The sequence below is a fragment of the Lathamus discolor genome, chromosome 5 (assembly GCF_037157495.1).
Source record: "Lathamus discolor isolate bLatDis1 chromosome 5, bLatDis1.hap1, whole genome shotgun sequence".
Taxonomy (NCBI): Eukaryota; Metazoa; Chordata; class Aves; order Psittaciformes; family Psittacidae; genus Lathamus; species Lathamus discolor.
This window is the reverse complement of record NC_088888.1, coordinates 104,886,260-104,906,813: the sequence shown is the minus strand read 5'-3', so window position 1 is coordinate 104,906,813 and position 20,554 is coordinate 104,886,260. Positions and strand designations below refer to the sequence as shown.

The 20,554-nt window shown below is 39.2% G+C and overlaps 1 protein-coding gene across 2 annotated transcripts in view; it reads left to right on the top strand.

Annotated features, from left to right (window-relative positions):
• The window catches only part of ITSN2 (intersectin 2), an 85,340-nt gene that overhangs the window by 6,643 nt on the left and 58,143 nt on the right, over positions 1–20,554 (top strand). For both annotated transcript variants that reach the window (XM_065681749.1, XM_065681751.1), the window contains exon 2: positions 6,974–7,037. In XM_065681749.1, coding sequence (XP_065537821.1) covers positions 7,007–7,037 — 31 coding nt within the window. In that variant the 5' untranslated portion in view covers positions 6,974–7,006. The remainder of the gene's footprint in view (positions 1–6,973; positions 7,038–20,554) is intronic.

Below are 20,554 nucleotides of genomic sequence, written 5' to 3'. Positions count from 1 at the left end.
TCTTTTGTTTTATACTTAGCTACAGCAGTTCATTTGATGTTATGTATGTTTTGCAGTGTTACCTTGGACTGAAAGCTGAGCAACAAGTTAATAGAAGCCCTTGCATCATAAGAAGTTAACATTAAGAATTCTTCAGTTAGGTTTTTTTTCTCTGGTAGGAGGCAGATTTTGCTTGCGCTTCTGATGGAAGGATAGGAGTGGGCTCAAAAATGTCCTCTAAATTGGCAAGATTTGAAATGGGTAGGTTCTTAAGTAATATGCTCTGAATGTTTCCAGTCACAGTTGAAGTAAGAAAATAACAGAAGACTCATCAAAGATTTATGTTTTGCCTTAGTCCACACTGACATAAATTAAGAGTCACAATATGAAAGTGGAGAGCTGCAGGTTTCGAGGTGTGTGGACCTCACTGAACAGCATCTTGGGGCTTTTGTACAATGCTTGCAAATAATTAGATGTGAGGACTGATGTGTCTCAAACCAGGATCTAGAAAAAACAGCATATGGAGTGGGGACTCATGTAAATTAGAAAGTAGGAAGCAAAAAAGACAAGCGTGTATTTTAAGTTACCACCCATTCAGGAGCAAATGTATCACTCAGCATTCTGGAGGGGTTGTGATATGCAGCCTGGAGTTCCTTCTCTGAGATAGAAGCTCAGAACCTTTTAAAAATGTATCTTATAAATAATCTACCGTCTGCATTTTCTTTTCTTTTTTTTTTTTTTTTTTGCTTTCTTTTCTTTTTCTTTTCCTTTTTAAGCAATGCAAGCAGAGGTGGTGACTTCCATCTGTGTTTGGGATCAGTTTAGTGAATGTATGCTTCCGGGGCGTGACAGAGCTGGCTTCTATTCCCATCCTGAGGAAGTGAATGTATACATCCCCTGGAAGAAGGGCCAGGGATCTAAATAGTGGGCTTCCTGGGATGGGATTCGTATTCCCTCCTTCAGAATTTCTTCTTCTTTGCAAAGAAGCAAAGCTGGAGGGGCATGGACAGAGAGGGACCTGTGGCTCTTTGGCTTAATTGTAGATAATTTCATGTAGAAGGTTGAAGTCCTGAGTTGATGTTACTATTCCAAACACTGGGCACGGGTTTCCTGAAATGATGGTGTAATAAAATGTGTGAAAGCCTCCTCCTGGGAGGAAGGAAGGATCAGTTTCAGTCTCCAGAGACAGAGGAGAGAGTTGAACTGGGTCTTGATATTTTGAATGGGTGCTTTCACAGCTGAGCAGCTGTGTAAGAAACAGAGTAAACCCGTCAATACTGACCACACAATTATGTTTTTTACAGAAACAGAGATTCTTGTATTTCGCGTGGCATCCATTTTGCATGGTCGCTATATTCAGAAAGCCTGTTAGTTCGGTAAGGTTGGCAGAAGGATATTTGTCAGAAAGAAACATTTTTTGGTGTTCTGTTTTTATCACTGTTCAGAAGCAAATTGCGCTGTAACAGCGAGTAAGGAAGGGACTTCGTACCACAGGGTTAAGCAGTAAATATTTAACACTTTTTTTCATTGGGTTTGCTTTTGTTTTTTTGTGGTGGGTTTTTTTTTCCCTTTTTTTTTTTTTTTTTTCCTTGAAACTGTGAAAATAAGGCATGCAGTGCTCTTACCCGCAGGAACAGAGGGGCTCAGGAAGAGCTAGCGATGTGCTAGCTGCCTGGGATTGACTTCTTCGTTTTGTTACTGATGTCATTCATTTGCTATGAGTGGGTGGACTTCGTGAGGCTGGCCACAGTACATTGTGGAAAGGCCATGTCGCTGTGTGTAACCCCACTGCATAAAGGAGGTAAATTGTTGGCCTGCCAAAATGTGTGGTGGGTTTCTTTTATTTTTTTAATCAGTAAACTTTTCTACTGGTGTGTCTGAAACAAACAGAAATCCAGGACTGTGCTGGTTTGTAATCCCTTACTGATGCTTATTATTCTCTGATTTTTCAAGAGAATAATCCAAAAAAGCACAGAGCAACTACATGGGTTATTACACTGTCACTGTTTGCTTTGCAAACACTAATAATAGTTTGTTGTCTACATCTACAGGTGTTGCAAAGAGTAAATCGGTGGACTAGTACTGCAGTCTTTGTCCTTGCTAACTGGTTCTTACAGTTCTTACATCCACAATGTATCTTCTTTCTGTCCCTGAGAAAAACAAAAGAGTTAGTAGTGTGTCCACACAGGGTGCTTCTACGGTATTTGCTTTTTTCCAGTTAAAACTGGTGGGACAGAACCTGATGCACCAGACCTTCATTCCTACTAAAACTATGTGGCTGTGGTTTTCCTGAGAAATATTTCAGAAAAAAAAAAAATGGATTCAAGTATAAATATTAACAAAGGTTGTGGTAAGGCTATTCTTCAAAAAATGGCAATATGCCTGTGATGGAAAAGAAGCTTTTTCTTTTCTGTTTCCTGCAGTCATCCCACCTTTGATGTTGTCTAATGATTTCAGCATGGTTGTAAGGTCCCCCCCTGCTTCTTGAAGTCTCCTCATTTCTTTTCTTAACTTTTACCAACTATAATGAACCCTGAAAGAGGGAACAGAAGTTGCAGTTTGGCAGGTCAGTTTGTGAAAACAGTCAGTGCTTGAAACATTGGAACTAGTCGTATGGTTTGTTTACAAGAACTTGGTGTTCTGCTATTTAAATGTGACATCCAAGTTTTCCTGTTTTCACCCTAAATGGCAGTAGGGCTTAATGTCATCTGCAGTGTTCACATGGATGTTTGATCCTGGTTTATTACAACATGGATTTTGTGCTGTGGCAGCTATGGTTTCTTACGACTGATAACTGAGTTCACCAAGCACCTCTCCTAGAACTCTTTTCAGAAACAAGTAATTTTCTGTGAGGTATTCTGGTTATGATGACCATTTTTTCATCTGTATGATCTGTTTGGGATACTGATTATAGTCTCTTCCTGGGTTTTTTTATGGCATTGGGTTCCTCTGTAGTACTGTATCATAAGGTTCCTTGGAAACTTACAACTTTCACTTCGATTGATGAGTAAAAGTTACCAGTCATTAAAAAAAAGTAAGTTTAGCCTAAAGTGATAATACTTTGCTGAGATTCCCTGTGGTAAATAAATGGTGCACTCTGGTGTCCTAAAGCTGCAAGGTGTTTTTACAGATGGCAACTAGAACAACTTTATTTGGAGTTTGTGGAAATAATGCTGCTTTAAACTTTGATACATGCATAACGTCCAAGCCTCTAGAGCACACTGTAGAAACGTAGAAGACAGAATACTTGCTGAGGGCAAGCACCATTCTTTGGGAAGGACGTTCTCCACAGACCTTTGAAAAATGCTTGTTGACATTGAGTTTACTGAGCTGTTTCCTCCTTCCCTAAAAAAATCTGAATGAGGGAAGTTACATTGCAGTGATACTTTTTTTACCTCTGGGCACATTGGAATCTGTCACAAGAGATGCATTGTGTGCTTGATGTAACCTTGGTGCTCTGTCTGTGCAAAGGATAGGATGGGGTCTTAGTGCTCGTGCACTTAAAATCCTGTTTATGATTCCTGGTTGTTTCTGTATTATTTGTGAGGGTTAATATATGAGTTTTTTGGTGCCCTTCAGGTCTGGTATTTTAAAATATGATGGGATCTGCCCATAGACATAATAGTGAGATGGCAGAGCTAAACTGTGATTTCATCTCGTCACATTGGTGTAGTGTAGTCTCAGTACGGATCTGTTTGGGCAGTTTGTTCTTGGTTTTGGGCCTGAGGTTGGTGAATCTACATGGCAGTGTATGATGGTGATTTACCAGGCTAGGTCAGCCCAGGCTTGGGAAACTTGGGGAATTTTCAGGTATGCTGAAAAAACCTCTGCCAATAATTTGGGTTGGTCTTTATTTTTGATAGTGCTGCACTGGAATGGAGTATCAAACGGCGTGGTATTAGGAACACCCTTTTGGGAGGACAGGAGGTGGTATGGGTGATAGCTTGGGTGTGTTACATTTGGTATCTGACTACAGCTTCTAATTCTGCTTGATATGTGCTATGAAACTGCTGTTATCACAGAATCACAGCATGGTTTGAGTTGGAATGGACCTTTAAAGATCATACAATTCCAACACCCTGCCACAGGCAGGGACACTTTCCACTAGACCAGGTTGCTCCAAGCCCTGTCCAACCTGGCCTTGAATGCTGCCAGGGATGATGCAGCCACAGCTTCTCTGGGCAGCCTGTGCCAGTGCCTCACCACCCTCACAAGGAAGAATTTCTATCTTATAGCTAGTCCAAATCTCCGCTCTTTCAGTTTAAAGCCATTCCCCATTTTCCTATCACTCCATGCCCTTGTAAAAAGTCCCGTTCCAGATTTGTTGTTGGCCCTTTTATAGGGACTGGAAGCTGCTATGAGTTCTCCCTGGAGCCTTCTCTTCTCCAAGCTGAACAAGCCCAACTTTCTCAGCCTGTTTCCATAGCAGAGGTGCTCCAGCCCTCTGAGCATCTCTGTGGCCTCCTCTGGCCTTGCGCTAACAGCTCTACATCCTTCTTATGTTGGTGCCCTCAGAGCATGCTGCAGTACTGCAAGGGGGGTCTCACCAGAGCAGAGTAGAGGGGCAGAATCACCTCCGTTGACCTGCTGGCCATGCTTCTTTGGATGCAGCGCAGGGCAGAGATCATTTGTCTCAGAGATCAGTGGAAGATAGATGCCTGTACGCATAGGTAGCTGTTGGTAAGAGTGGAAGTGGTTATGGCCACAAGCCGTGAAATGTTTGGACAGTGCTCTTAGATACATGGTTTAACTTTTAGGTTGTCCTGTGTGGAGCCTGTGGACCTCCTGATTCTTGTGGGTCCCTTCCAACTTAGGCTATTCTGTGGTTCTGTGATTCTATTATAATTACTTACCTAAAAAGAATAAAAATCTGAAAATAGAAAATAGAATACATTGGAGAAAAGGGCAAATGTGTAGCCTTTATCCAGTAAGACTGTAATTCTGGAGGCAGTTGCATGCAGGTGGATATCTCTTGTCAAAGCCAAGCTCTATTGAGCTTTGTTCTGTTGATTCCCGGGATATTCTTTAGCATCCTGCTTCTGTGTCATGGTTTCAGGCTCTCCCTCCTTGACAGAACAGCTTTTACAGAGAAACATGCTGTAGAAATGTTTAACAACATTGGAAGTGTTTTTCAGGAAGCCTATATATAGGTTTCAGATGTCTCTTAGTAGGTTGCTGGTAAGGCCTAGGAAGGGATGCTGGAAGCAAACTAAAAATACTCCCATTTCTTTTAGAATTCATGTCCTGGAATAGATCCATGCTTCCTTTTTTTTGTCTTTCTGCAGCTGATACCCAATGTCACCCTGAGAGACCATTTGGACTTGCCAATCATTCCATTTACTTTTTTTTTTAACATATATGTGTATATGTGTGTGTATACACAAACTGTGTGTGTGTATACGGTATATAAAAGTCGGGAATGTCAAGTGTCTTAATGACACTGCTCTGTAATGTGTCAGATTTAAAAAAAGTAAAACTGAATTGTTCATTCCTCACTGGACAATTACATGAACAACACAAAGCAAGATAAGTTCAGATAAAATGCTGTTCATTCATTTGGGGGGAACCTGGTGCATGTGTGGTCATGAGGTTTTCAAATAACCCAGGGAAAATGAATAATTTGTGTCCTATTACAATAACATGATTCAAATATTATTTGTAGGCTATATTAATAATAGTATAAATAATATAAAAAATAAAAATACCATAATAATGATGATAATGATAAAGAGAGAATTGTTAACAACTGATCCCAGACATTTTATTTTTATTGCAGAAATGTGCAGTAGATAGAAAAAAATGCTCTCCTGTCCACATGTGAAACCAGAGGGCTTTCCAGCTGCTTGACTTTTATGATGAGATGTGCAGGAGTTTGCTTGCAGGGAGAGGGAGTGGGGGGTGTGTGATATTTCTGTACTTAATATTAAATCCATGGTTTTATCGGGAGGTGAAGGGTTTGTTTTTTGGGCGGAGGTTTGGTATCTGAAGAGGGAGTGACGGAGGGATCAGAGATGCAATTTTTATTTCGTTTTAATTAAAATTTAATTTTTATGTCTTCATCCTGATCAATAGTTTCTCCACGTACAGCACAGGATAATGATGTATACATTTCAGTATTTAACAAAATTATCTCATCCAAAGCGAAAGCTCACGGCGTTGTCTTGATTCTCTTTGTAAAGGGGTGCTTATGCTTACCTCTCAGATCAGTACTAGTTAGTGTTCTGCTACTCTGCAGGATTAAAATCATTACTAGAGGTACTCTTGAAAGGATGCATACTAGAAAACCAAAATAAGTCTTAGTGCTCTTATATTTATTATGAAAATAAATTATATTGAGACCCCTTTAAATGCTGCTTTTGAGTTTTTATGCAATACCTCAAAAGAAGGAATAACTTCACTGTGCTGGTTATAGAAAGCTGGCTGACTACAGATTTTTATTAGGTCAAGTAATTTTCCTTTGGAATACATCTTGTAAGAGTGTTTTCTTTGTAAGTAGTGCATGGAGTAGCGGAATGGATGAATCTGAATAATAATTGTTCTTCCACTCTGTAGAAGCATTCTGTTATGGAGCTGTGCCTTGAACTTTTCTTGTGAGACGCATAAATATTTACCAGGGAGAGCTCATACCAGGGTCTGCTAGGACCCTGAGAGTCTGTCTCCTGCTGCTAGGAGAGGGCTGTTCTCCACGCCATATGTTCTGACATGTTGTCAACTGTTTGTGTACATTATGCAGCAGTTGCTAAACAGTTGGTACTGTTTTCCTTTAAGAATGTGCCACTAGCTTCAGGACTGCACTGCATACCCTATAAAAAATAATTCCTCCACCTCCTCCCAAATGTAAATTCAGCTTGTTCAGCAGCAGCCTCAAGCCCGGCATTGTTCGCTATCAGAAGTGTGAGGTAAAGGGGACAGACATTCCCCCTGCTCAGCGGGAGCACGGAGCTACGTTTTGCCCTTGTTGCATTATTAATGGCACAATGTTTTTATGTTGCAGATGGCTAAGAGCTAGCAAGGCATATTCAAGATCATGATGGCTCAGTTTCCCACAGCCGTGAATGGTGAGTAGCTGGGCTGGGTTTGTTTAGTTGGGGTGGGAGCATTTGGTTTTGGGATTTTATTTTTAGATGCTGATTTTAGTACCTGCATCAGCATTATGGTCAGTTTGCAGCAGATTGTTTCCTGTAGCTGAACCTATACTGTAATACTGGTAATAATTCAGTTGAAGCATTACTGCAGTATTATTTTGGAGTACAGATATGTTTGGAGCATCTAGTAATCTTGCAATATTAAAGGGTTGAGGAATGTGTGACTTGTAGTGCGAGTACTGTCTGACTGCAAGTGGGGAATATGCTAAGTAATAGTTGATTAAACTTGCATACCTTTCCGTTTATGTAATTCAGCACAAAATGTGTTTCGTTATAATATACTATGCTACTTATTTTAAACCAAAATATTTGAATGTCTTGCTACATTGACAAAAATGATTAGTCTTTGTCAAAATAAAAAAAAGTTAAGAATTTTCCTCTTGATTCTGTGCCCCATCTACTGTAGAAACTTTTGAATATGTTTCTTGATGATTTCCTGTAAAAGATGTATGAGAGTAGAAACCTTAAAATTGCCTGTGCATGTATGCATGTGTTTGAGCTCTTTATTTCTAGAGCAATCGTATTTGTGAAAACACAACTTGCAAATATCTGCTGAGAAATTGGATGTTGTTGTTGTTTACAGAGCTGGCCAAAACAGAAAGACTTCAGATATTCCACATAGGGAATATTTCTCCTGATAAAAATAGGGAAGTAGATGTAAGAAAACCGATTTCTTACCTGATTTACCTGTAAAGGTTACTGCAGGAGGTCTTTCTTTAACTAATTTAGAAAATCATCACTGCTGAGACAGTTGGGTGAGTAAGGCGATGTGGTTGTTTTTGCAGAACAACAACATTCAGATTTCGAATTAAACCTGGTTTAGAGTTTCACGTGTGCATAAAACATTTTTGAAGAAATGATCGGTGTGATCAACACCTTTGTTTTTATACAGTCAGCTGCAGCTTCTTCCAAACTTGCTTCACAGACTTAACAGTAAGACAGTAGTAAAAGGAATCAATATATTGTATGTAATAGGGAAAGACTCAAATACCAGTTTTTTTTTCCCCCCACTTTTTGGACATAATGTAAAGCATTTTTTTTAATTGCCACATGCCCTTTGCTCCTTCGTTTAAAACAAACAGACAGAAGCTGTCTTGAGGGAGGATACAGGTTAATGTTTTTGGCTGTGGTTGATTTATGCTTAAACTATTTGGGTTTGGCTTTTTAGTCCTTGGTTCTTTTGGAGTCTGCAAGTGTATTGGCACTGAACACGTACATCACTTGATCTCAGAAGTCTTCGTTCGGGAACATGATCCTTTCCTTCATTTGAAATCCCTTAGGAGTACTGTCTGCTGCTCCCAAATGGAATGGTGACACAAGATGCAGCCTTTCCCCTCACAGCATTTTACTGTGTTGAAAAACATAGTGGGAGAATGCAAGTGAGAAAGATTCCAGGGAGTAGTTAAATTATTGCTTCTCACAGAGTATTTGAATGACTGAGTGTAGCTTTGCAGTCATATTTCTTACCAGAATCTATTAAATTTTAAACAAGTCAGGTGTGAAAAAAAGTAGTTTTAATGTGGTTTCTGGATAAATCCTGAATAACCTTTGCTGTTGAAATTGTAGTTCTCTAATCTGTGTTCCTCTTCCCTGCTGCTTACTACCACTGTTGCTTGTATTCAGAGTAGTTCACCTACATTTACCACTCATTGCTCAGTGGAAACCTCTAATTATATTGTTAGCCCTTGGTAGTGACTTAAGGCATGAGATGAAGAATGAGGCTGTGCGTGAGGCAACGAAACCATTTGGCATTGCTGCAGCCTGAGAGCACTGGCTGCCTGCCACACCTTTGTATTAGAAGAGTGTTGACCCTTTCCTTTTGTATCCTAACTAGGGGAAACTGGTGGTTTTCCTCTGGGGAAAAAAACCCTCTTACTAAGGTACAATATACTTAGCTTTTTGTTCATTATTAGTGTGAGGCATGAGGTAGTTTCTGTTTCAGGACTACTTTTGTCATTCAGTGTTAGAGAAAAGTGAGTAAATAACATGGAGTAGATACATGCACAAGTGTGTGATTATATGACACAGGGTGACATGAGTTCAAGTGACAAAGCATGATACTCATATAGTCTCAAACCCACACAAGCAGAAAATGCTACAACACTTTATTTACTAACCTAAGCAGAGAAAGAGAAGTCCATGCAGGACCTCAAGAAGAAAGGGTGACTGAGTTCTGTGCTTGAGTTCTAGTTGAGAGATGCTACTTCACTGAGGGCACCTTGAGCTCACAATACGCCTCCACCAGTGCAGTCTAACAAGACTGTCCAGCCTCAGCGTGTGGCTGATGGCCAAACTGTGTTATACTGAGAACTGGCATAGTCTTCTTTGCTTGTGTGGCCGCATGTAAACTTCAACTTGTTGAGGTGGTGTGTACTCAAGGGGCACGTGCTCTTGCTAGACTGCTTATCTTTTTTCTCTAAAGTCATGGAAGGATGCAGTGAACAGAAGGGTGGTCCCTTTGACTCTCCATTTCTGTCCAGTGTGACCTTTGTGGATGCCTCGCCAGCAGGCTGGAAATTTAAAGAGGAAAAGTAAGACTTAAAGAGTGCACGTTGTTTTTTCTGCAGCTCAGGGCAGACCTGCCAGTTTTTACAAATTTATCTCCTGTGCAAAATACAAAGGTTGTGATGACATTTATATGAATAGGTGAGGCTGAGTAACATGTTTCTTCTTATGTAGAAAGGCTGCCAAATACAAACCACACACACAGCACCAGATGGATAACATACATTTATCTCTGCGGAGTCCATTTCTATCAAAGAATGGCTCCAGGCTTATCCATCTCTCCAGGCCATAAACAAGATCAAGGATTCCGTACTGAGGATTTAAGTTTATCCTGTAAGCATCTGAATATTGATCATTATATCTGAAAATGGTAAAATGAACACTGTTTTTGGTAGTTTATGCTCATTATATACAGTTCTCCATCTGGACAAATCTTTCTCAGGAGCTCATCCCAAGTCTTGCAAAAGCTTTTGGAAATGGCATTTAGTTACACTAAGTAACAAATACCTTCAACAATTGTATTTTAAAGAAGGACTTAATATATTAACCACAAACAGCAGTGAAAAGGATAAGGGCTGTAATAGACTAAAATGGAGTTCCACTTAATTTGTCTCTGTGATTGCTGTCTTTATCACAGAGCAGGAAGAAGTAGCCCTCAGTGCCATAGGATGCCTTCTTTATGACTGGAGAGCAGTCGCAAGTTGTTCCTGTTCTCCTAACTCTCCTTCTTTTGTAGGCTGTAGAGGTTTTGAGGGTTTAATGTCTATACTGATGCTGCATCTTGGTTTGAGGAGATTTAATCTTGACAATCCAGCTGAAACAAGGAAAGCAGTATTTGCTGATCAGTATCTTTCACGCTGTTTCCTTTAGTACCATTGGAATTTTTGGGCTGTGCATTTTTTTGTTTATGTTTTTATTTGTCCTTCCTCTTCCCTCCTACCACCTGTTTCCTTTTGATACAATTTTTTGTGGTGCAGCAGGAAAATACCTCATAAACTGAGGTGCAAAAGGTAATATTTGTAACTGATTTCACATGCTCCTCAACCTTCATAAGTCAAACTGGATTTTATACTGCTGTGAACAGAACTGAGTTTTGTGTCCCTGCACTGAGGTGTGTTAGAGACTAGGGTAGACGTGAATGGGTTGAGTGAAGTCCTGGTTCCACTGATGTCAGATGTAAACCACTGACGATAAGTTCTGCTGAATCTTCTCTATTAAAAGTCTGTCTCAAGATCCGTGGTCTGAATTTTTTTGAGTTAGGAGGGATTCTGGTCATTGCAGTTCAATTAAAACCTACTTGAATGCAACCTGACTCTTAAACTTGTGTGCACTGTAGATAAGGAAACTGTAGACTTGGGTATCAACAAATGTAGATAAAAATACTAGGCTGAATTAGACCTTGCAAAGAAAATACCAGAACTTACTCTCCCATCTCAAAGAAGGAAAAGGAAAGAAATTCTAAGACAAGGACAAATATTTTCTCTGTCCTTACTTATAAGTTAATCCTTCTTCTTACTTTTTAGTGAGGACAGTGGTGTCCGTTGGTATGGAACAAAATTCATATACTCTATTTAGAAGGGCGTCTATCTTCCACTGCCACACCCTGCAAAAAAAATAGATTTCCAAGTGTGCGTGCTGTATTATGTTTTCCTGAGTCCTAACAAGTCAGAAATAGGGCTATAGGATTGCAGAATACAAAGTGTCTTATTCATATTTAATTATGAGAATGATATGATTCACACAGAAAATGTAAGAGGAAATCATCGAAACAAGAAATAATTAGACATGGAGGTAAATGTTAAATGGAATAAGTCGAACTAAGTTTTTTAGAAGGGAAGGTTTCATCTTATGCCTTCTTCAGTAAGTGAATTCTGTAGACAAAGTATAAACAGATCCCATGTTTGGACTTCATTAGAGAAATAACTGGCTGAAGGGGAGAGAAAGTGCAAATTTTAAGCTGGGATGTTGTCATAGTGATATTTTTCTGGATTTTTAGCTTGAGACCAGTTGTTACTGTTTATGGCAACATCATCAGTAAAAAGCAAACTTATGCTGGTTAAATTGGTTGATGACACAAACTTAGGAGTAATTTTCCAGCGAAAACTATACAGTATGAACTGCATATCACTGAATTTCATCACACTTCTGTTGTGCTGTCTTCAAATAGGTTTTTAGTCATACCATTATGGGCTAGAAAAATTTTTGCTGTGTGCTGGAGTCTCAGCAGTTGGCTGTGACTAAGGAGGAAGACAGTTGGATGTATTAGATGATCACGTAATGATTACGTGATTTGAGGGAAAAGGAAATGCATCCTAAAATGTGGTGGATGAAATAAGGAGTACTATGTGCTATTGCATAAGGCACTGGTGAGACACCTTGTGGGATATAGGTTAGAATTTGGGTTATCTGCTTTGAGGGAAAACCCCCCAGGAAGTGTAATAGAGGCACTAGGCTTCAGTGTTATTCAGAATAAATTAATGAAAAGTGTTGAGAAAGACTAAAGAGATTGCCTTTGCTAACCTATCAGAAGAAAAGCTGACTTTTTATTATGTTGTATTGCTTTACAGTAAATAAATTTGGGGTTTGTTTTTTTTTTTCTCTTATTAGGGAAACAAGGAGAAAAATACCTTTTCTTAAGACATTGTTAGCACAAGGTTAAATAGAGATGAATCAGCTCTTGGTACAGTTGGTTTGGAAATGGGAGTGGTTCTGTCAGCAGTTACATTCTGGATCATGGTCAAGGAAAAGGTCTGATCGCCTTAAGGCAGAGCTTGAATTTTAGGAAGGGATGAATGTGTTAAGAGTTTCTTGGAGTAGCAGTAGTCTGGACATGGTGACCTTGGAAATCCCTTCTAGTCCTGTGCTCCTAAAATGTAAAAAATAAGCTAAATAAAGAAGCAGGTAATAACATAATAAAGATTAGTGTTAGATCTTCATCCATTGACTTAGTTTAAGTCTATAGCTGTTTTGTCTTACTAAGATTTTATTTTATTAGTATCATGTGTTAGCTTTTGTAAGGTAAGATTACACTGAGTGATGGCTTTTATCTGGAGCAATAATACTATAATGTAAGCTGCTTTCTTCATTTTGATGTCAGTGAGACTTCCTGATGATTTTTCTTCAAAGCATACAAAAACCTAAACAAAAAACACAAGATGATGTACAAATATTGCCCCAAAGTGGAGCCACATTACTGAAAGCTTAGCAGAAAGGACTCAGAGACATGAATCTGTCACATTCAAAGGGGTTTGACTGTTAAAATTTTCATTTTATTGAAAGTTTAGCTCCAGAAGTTTGGGAAATTTACTCATCTGATGAACTACTTGGTGTGGTTGTTATAATTCATGGTTGATGGGCATTGTGTGGAGCGGTACCATCTTAACATCTACTAAATTCCATGTCATCTGTGATCATTATGGCCACTTTGAACAGGCCATAGATGGTATTAATTAGTACTGGCAGAATGAGTTCAGGTTTAGCCCACTAATTACAATAGCAGGAATAAACACGCTTTTAGACACTGTTGTCTGTCAAATGTTTTTATATAATGCTGTGTTGCTTTACTTAGAAATCTTGTATGTGCAGGCTTTTCATTGTACTGCACCAGTTCTTTAGGACCTCTTGTTTTCCTGCAATGGAACAGTAACCTTAAATCATAAGTGAGAGAGCTAGAAGGGGTGAAACCCTGGAAAACTGAAGGAATATCAGTGTTCATGGAACTAGCCTTCTTATCAGGTACCTTCAGAGAAGTTATTAAAGTAACTCAGACATTTGTGGTTTAGTTGGATGTGTAGTTCCTTGTGTGTGTCTCAAGAACAGGTAAGATGAACTATCAAGAGCTGTCTTAGTGCTCTTTATTGAAGTAATTTGTTTAAAAGTTATATATATTAATAATGGTATATTTTAAAGCATGTATGAGCATTTCCCCTTGCATTTCTTCTCATAGCCATAATCTTGTGTTTAACTGTGATCTCTCTAGTACAGCTGTTTCTTTAGGAAACACGTATTTCCTGAAAGTCATGGTTTCACTATTATCAAAGAACTCCACACTTGTTACAGTGTGTGTTGATTCTTGTATGATAGGAGGGGAAAGAGCATGCTTATAATTTTCAAGAGCTTCAGGTAAAATTTCCTGTGCAACAAATGATAATGCTTTCATAACACTGTATTTCACAAGAAATCCTCAAGTTTGGGGGAAAAAAATACAGGTGCAAGTTGATGTATAAACTGTTTCTGGTATAGATGATGTGAGTTGGAAAGCCAGCAGAATTACTCCTCTTATGTCTAATGTTCTCTATTGAGACTGGATTAAGAAATACACAGAGAGTACTTTTTAATGTAACCTGAAGATAACTCGGTATCCACAAGGCTCACCTTCCTTGAAATTATTCACTCTGCTATTGCCAGTGTCTTGTTACACTCAAGGCTTTGGAAAAAAAAATCAGATTAGACACTAGGGTTACCTGTGAAAAAGATGGCCAAGAGGGAATGTGGCTTCTGCATTAATGGCGACTAAATGGGTTAGAGCTGTTTAGAGAAGAGACAGCTGAGGGTATAATAGAAATCTGTGAAGCCTTAATAGCATAGAAAAGGATGATAAGGGAGAGAATATTGGCTGTTCATAACTGAAAAGGGAAGCAATACCTAGTGAAATTATTAAGCATAAGGCAGGGAGAAGAAAATGGGCTGTTGGTTGGTTGGTTTTACATAATGAACAGCTCAGTTTTGGGGCTCACTGTCTCAAGATCTTTAGGAACCAAAAGTTCCAAGTACATGGAATCAAAACTTGGGGAGGAAAGATGTATGCCATATGTATTAAATGGCTGTTTTATTTCTTTCTTTTTTGTGCTCAAGAAGTCTGCCAAATTTCTTGTTTCTCACAGCTGAGGAACTGTAATACCCAGGGAAGAGCTCTGTTCCTAATTCTATTCCATAAGTGACTCTACGAGCCACTGTGAGGCAGGATTAGGGACTCAGGTATAAACTGATACCAAAAGTCTTCTGAACATAAATTAGACAGGTTTTAATTTATTATATTTAAAATCAGATCTCCTGGGCACTGGGAAAGTGGTATTGTATGAGCACTGGATATAGTTGGCAGTTCTGCTAATTAGTAATTTAATGTTGTGAGGAGTACTGTTTAAGCAAACTCTTGTTCTTGCTTTTGTCACCTTTCTGTTTTCTTCCAGCTTTTCCTACATGTTTTCTTTCTATCAGGGCTAGAAATTGCAAAGGGGAGGGTAACAAGAGTGATTGAAGATACAGAACAGCTTCCATATGAGGAATATTTATATTGATCAGGACATTATAGCTTGGAAAAGAAACAGTGGGGTTGGTGGATAAGGTAGATGTCACCTTCTCAAGGTCATTCATCATTTTCTAGGCAAGGGAATTGTAATTAACCTGTGAAAACACAAGAATCGAATGAAAGTATCATTGGCAGATATCAAACAAAGCACTTTGCACTGTATCAAATAGTAGGAAGCTGTAGATGACAAAAGGTCACTTAGATTCCTTAAGCAATTAGAGATAGTTAGATTTTCCTTCCATTCCTGAGTTACTGCCTCTGGTTCAGGAGCTGCACTGGGGGCTCAGAAGACATCCTGGGGAAGTACCACCATGTGCTGACCTCAGTCTGTCACTCTGCTGGAAGCTTAGCTGGTCAATATTCACTCTGTGCTGGCAGATTTGTTACTGAGATTCATTTCCAAAATTATCTCCTAATTTAATTTTATTCCAGGGATCATTCAGGAAATGCCTCCTCAATTTCCTTCTCTCCCACCCTTCCTGTGTACTTTTTTTTTTTTTTTTTTTAATTTGGTTGTTCTTCTCTTTTCCTCTTTCCTTTCAAGTCTGTATCCCAATTCTCCATTGTAAATATAGCACATCAGGCTTCTTCTAGGTCCCTCCTGAAGTCTGAAAACACAGAAATAGTGGTTTAATGGCCAGATAATGACGAGAACTACAAAAATTACTATGTTCAAGGGATATTAGATCTCTTAGAGTTCTGCTCTGATTTTGTTTCAGTGTATGTTTTTATAGGACAGTCATTTCCTTTACTCCACATAATTTCATAGTTCGTGTTGCATTCTCTTGCCTGATATTTTTCCTGCTTGCATTTCTCCTGGTGTAGACAGATTTACTAGCTACCACAGATGGAAACCCACCTGAATCTTTAGTTTTGTGGCATTCCCCAGAGATTTGCTAGACAATAATTGAACAAATTATCCTTTTGTAAATTTTTAATGAAGTTGTAGGGGTTTTGGTCAATGCTGGTGAGCAGCAGCATCATAAAAAAATACCCATTTTCAGAATGAGAAAAGCTTAGTATAAGCTCTAGTGGCCTTTTTCCTCAAACATGGTGACTAAAAACTTCTATTTTCCTCATTGAAGACTATGATGCTATACAGGTTGACAGGACTCTACTCAAAGAAAAAAAGGCTTCCGACTTGTTTAAACTAAAGGGTAAGATTATCTTCCATCTTCTGTGTCATGCTGGAAAGGAAGGCTGTGGAGTCTTGTCAGCTGGAAGTATTCCCACCTTAACAAATGGAGGCAGGTCTTGCACCTGGTAGGTGACAACTTGGCAAAGCATGCTTATTTTATGCTTTGATAATATTGCTTACTTTGAACTTTTCATAGCTTCCATTGGAAAGATTCTTGTTGGTGTGACTTTTTTCTTCTTTTTTCTGTCTTTAAAACCCATCCAGAAGTATTAATTGGAGGATTAGGGCAGTGATCATCCCCCTGTACTTAGGTCTGGTGAGATCGCACCTTGAAAACTATGTTCAGTTTTGGGCCCCTCATTACAAAGAAGACATTGAGGTGCCAGAGTGGGTCCAGAGAAGGGCAATGAAACTGGTGAAGGGTCTGGAGCACAGATCTTGTGAGAGCCAGCTGAAGGAACTGGGGTTGTTTAGTCTTGACTGAAGGAGGCCCAGGGGGAGACATTGCTCTCTGCAACTACCTGAACAGAGGTTGTAGCGATGTGAGGGTCGGTCTCTTCTCCCAAGTAACAAGCGATAGGGTGAGAGGAAATGGTCTCAAGTTGCTCCAGGGGAGGTTTAGGTTGCATTCCTTCACTAAGAGGGTAAAGCATTGGAAAAGGCTGCCCAGGGAAGTGATTGAGTCGCCATCCCTGGAGGTGTTTAAAAGATGTGTAGATGTGGTGTTTAGGGTTATGGTTCAGTGGTGAACTTGGCAGTATTGGGTTAATGGTTGAACTTGATGATCTTACAGGTCTTTTTCAAACTGAATGATTGTGTGGTTCTGTGATTCTGGGCAAAGTCATGGCTATGTCACTGGATAGAAGAATGGGTTTGTTTCATGTGCTGCATCAGTGTTTGTAACTCAACAACTACAGCTGATTTCAATGGCATTGTTTTTCCAGAATTAGGTAGAAAATACTTTTATATTTGTTGCTAGTATTGCATCTAGAATCATAGAATAGTTAGGGTTGGAAAGGACCTCAAGATCATCTAGTTCCAACCCCCTGGCCATGGGCAGGGACACCTCACACTAAACCATCCCACACAAGGCTTCATCCAACCTGGCCTTGAACACCGCCAGGGATGGAGCACTCACAGCCTCCCTGGGCAACCCATTCCAGTGCCTCACCACCCTAACAGGAAAGAATTTTCTCCTTATATCCAATCTAAACTTCCCCTGTTTAAGTTTTAACCCATTACCCCTTGTCCTGTCACTACAGTCCCTGACGAAGAGTCCCTCCCCAGCATCCCTATAGGCCCCCTTCAGATACTGGAAGGCTGCTATGAGGTCTCCATGCAGCCTTCTCTTCTCCAGGCTCAACAGCCCCAACTTTCCCAGCCTGTCTCCGTACAGGAGGTGCTCCAGTCCCCTGTGTGCCAGCTTTTTTCTGTAAGAAGAGAGAAAGCTAAATTAGCTTTCAAGAATAAAGCATGAGTTTACCAGCATTATAAGTTACTGTAGTTGCAGTTCTTAGTGACAAATAGAAAACTTGCTTCATTAAAACTTCAGAAGAAACTATTGAATGAGTTGTCACATATCCTACAGAAAACTCATGTGAGGGGGCATGCTTAGTATGCAGTTGACAGTACTGTCAGGTTTATATGCATTTCCTAATGTATTTTTTTTACATTAGTGGAGCTCTAACAAAACTTCAAAAAAATCTCTTTACACATCTTTCAGTAAACTTTGCTTTGTTTTTCTATATCTGTGGGTTTGATTTTGGAGTGGTTTTTTTTACTGCTTTGCTTGCTTGGTGTGTTGCTTTATATTTGAGTACTGCTTCGCAATAATATAATTAAAAAATGAGCTTCTGAAAATGGATCGCTATAATGAGCTAAATGATTCTGTAGTTTTTATCAGGTATAGAAATACTGTGCTGCTGTTACAAACTGATAGTTTAACTGCTTTGGAATCAAATTGTTCTGGAAAATTCAGAAAACAAGTGGATCTTTACTGTTAGCATGGACTGGACTATTATGTATCTCTAAATTGTTTTAGGGATTATACTCATTCTAAAAGCAAGGATTATGTTTCTGCACTGAGATCATTGCATGGGACAGAAATGTTAATGTTATTCCTTTACAGATAGATTTTGTGTATAGAAGTGGAGGGATGCGACTGACTGTATCAGGCAAAATACTGCATCATATGGAGTTCTGCTCTTTTTAGGAGCAAGTGGTTAGTTTACATGAGGACAATACTGATTTTAGTGAACTGCTGAACTTAAGGATTCCCAATGCACCGAAATATCTAGAAATCCTGTACATAATATAGAGATAGGAATTGCACTCTGAAATGCAGTGTGGCGGCTGCTGCCATGTCCACATTTCTGTGAGCATGCTTTTCAATTAAGCAAGCATTTCTTGGCCAAATCTGTTAAGTGCTGCACTTGCCCAATGCTATTTATAGCCTGTCTGCAAGTAATGGTTATTTTTGGATAGTACATCAGAGATGCTTGAAAATCTTTGAAGATTCTCTTGGCTTCAGTGGGCACAATTCTTGTAATTCTAGTGAAAATATAAAAGTGAAATGTGTTTCCACACAGCCTTTAACTGAAGTTACACTGCAGTTAAGTGTAGAGATACCCTTTTCTTCTGGTAGTTGCTGTAGTGTTGCTTAATACACTCAGAGCCTCTGTGAAGCATTTCTGGTAGGACAAGTAGTATTGGGATGAATGTATGTGTTGTGAAATGAATGAGGTTGCATGTGTCTCCTGTTGTGGCCAGAATGCATGGAAGCTGGGAATAAGAGGTGTGTTCCTTAAGGAAGGGCAAGTGGTACTTTGAGATGGACCCAAAGGCACCGCAGTAGTAGTTCATAACACCTTTGCACACCTAAGTAAGAATAAATGCTTATTATCAGTAAGCATTTTCTCCTACATTTGATATAAAGAATCAACAACAAAAGAGGGAGGCAAATATTGAAAATAGCAAACACTGATAAGGATTCTGGAAATTCCCACCAATGGTAGAATGTTCTGTGTATTTTCAGACTGCTGGAGTGTTTATTCATCACTGAGGAAAAATTAGAAATGTGATTCAACATCTCAAGCATTAAATATGATCTGTAATAAATAATGTGGTAAACTAATCTGCGAACACAGAGAAAGGCTAGAATTATTAGGTTTATCCCAGTATTTCTTACACCAAACAAGTCTCTCATGGCTCCTAATGAGAGTAATGTGATTACTGGTTGCATTAAGGAAAACCCCTTGTTGTGCAGCATGAGGCATGCTGCTGCATGTCTGTGTTGAAATTTCCCCATCTTTAAACATGGGGATAAATATTTATTTAGGGTCATTATGACACTTAATGCTAGATTTTTTGGATCGTTTAAAAGATGGTGGTGTAATCACTCATCCTCGTGACTTATGTCTACAAGGAATGTTCTTTCAATTTAGGTTTATTATCTCTGTGGAGTTAATTAACTTTGTAGGTCATAGGAGCGTAGTTTTTGTTAGAGAAAACGCCTGTCAGTGAAAAACACAGTTTTTCGGAGAATGTGAGAAATGGCTTGTGATTTTCCACAAATTAAAAGTTGCCTTTATTCTTTTCACTGATAGTACTGCTCTTGGTATAACTACCTTTTGCTGCGGGTAGTGCTAACCAGGGGCAGAGGTCATACAGAGCATTTTCAAGTCTATTTACTTTTCTTCTAGGATTGCACTTTCTTTTCTTCCCTCTTTTTCAATGCCAACTTACCATTTCAGGGAATGAACAGTGTTTCCATTTCTGATGTTGGCAGCCCATAAAAGCAAGTCCTTTATTTTCTTCAGGAGATTATCTGTCTCATGTGGTGTTGTAAAGACATTTCTGGAGCTGTCCTACTAAGTGCTGTGATCCTGCCATAAACAGACTCACATACACTCTTGTAGAAAGATGCCTTTTATTTAAAACGAGCTTGAAGGAACAGAAAATGTTGTTTAATGCTCAGCGTGGTCACTTGCTTCCAACATTATAAAATTAGTTGGAATTGCTACCACATTGAATTACATGTTGATACCTGTTACATGAAGGTGAGGTCAGTATGCATTTTGTCGTCTTTACAGAAGTCTTGAAGGTATGCCAGCATGATCTTTAGCACTGTATTGTTCATGTGGGTCTTTGTTATTCCGTGCAGACTTTCCACATGTGACTTTGAACTCTTGAACATGTTATAGGGCTGTGGAATGGACAACTAGAGGAGCTTTTTCTGTTGCTTTCCTGATCTGGTATAAGGAATCCACTGAGACATTCGTGGACTGTAAGTCCAGGTTTCCCATACTAGGTCTCTAGAGCACCTGCCAGTCCTGATGTTTATTCAGAGTCTTCTCTGAAGGTAACAACCTTCTCTAGAAAAGACAGGTAGTTTCAAATCTGTGTCCCAGAGGTGTTACTAATACAGAAATGTGTTTTTTCATAAACAGAGAAAGGAAGTGAAGGCAATAGTTACCCTAT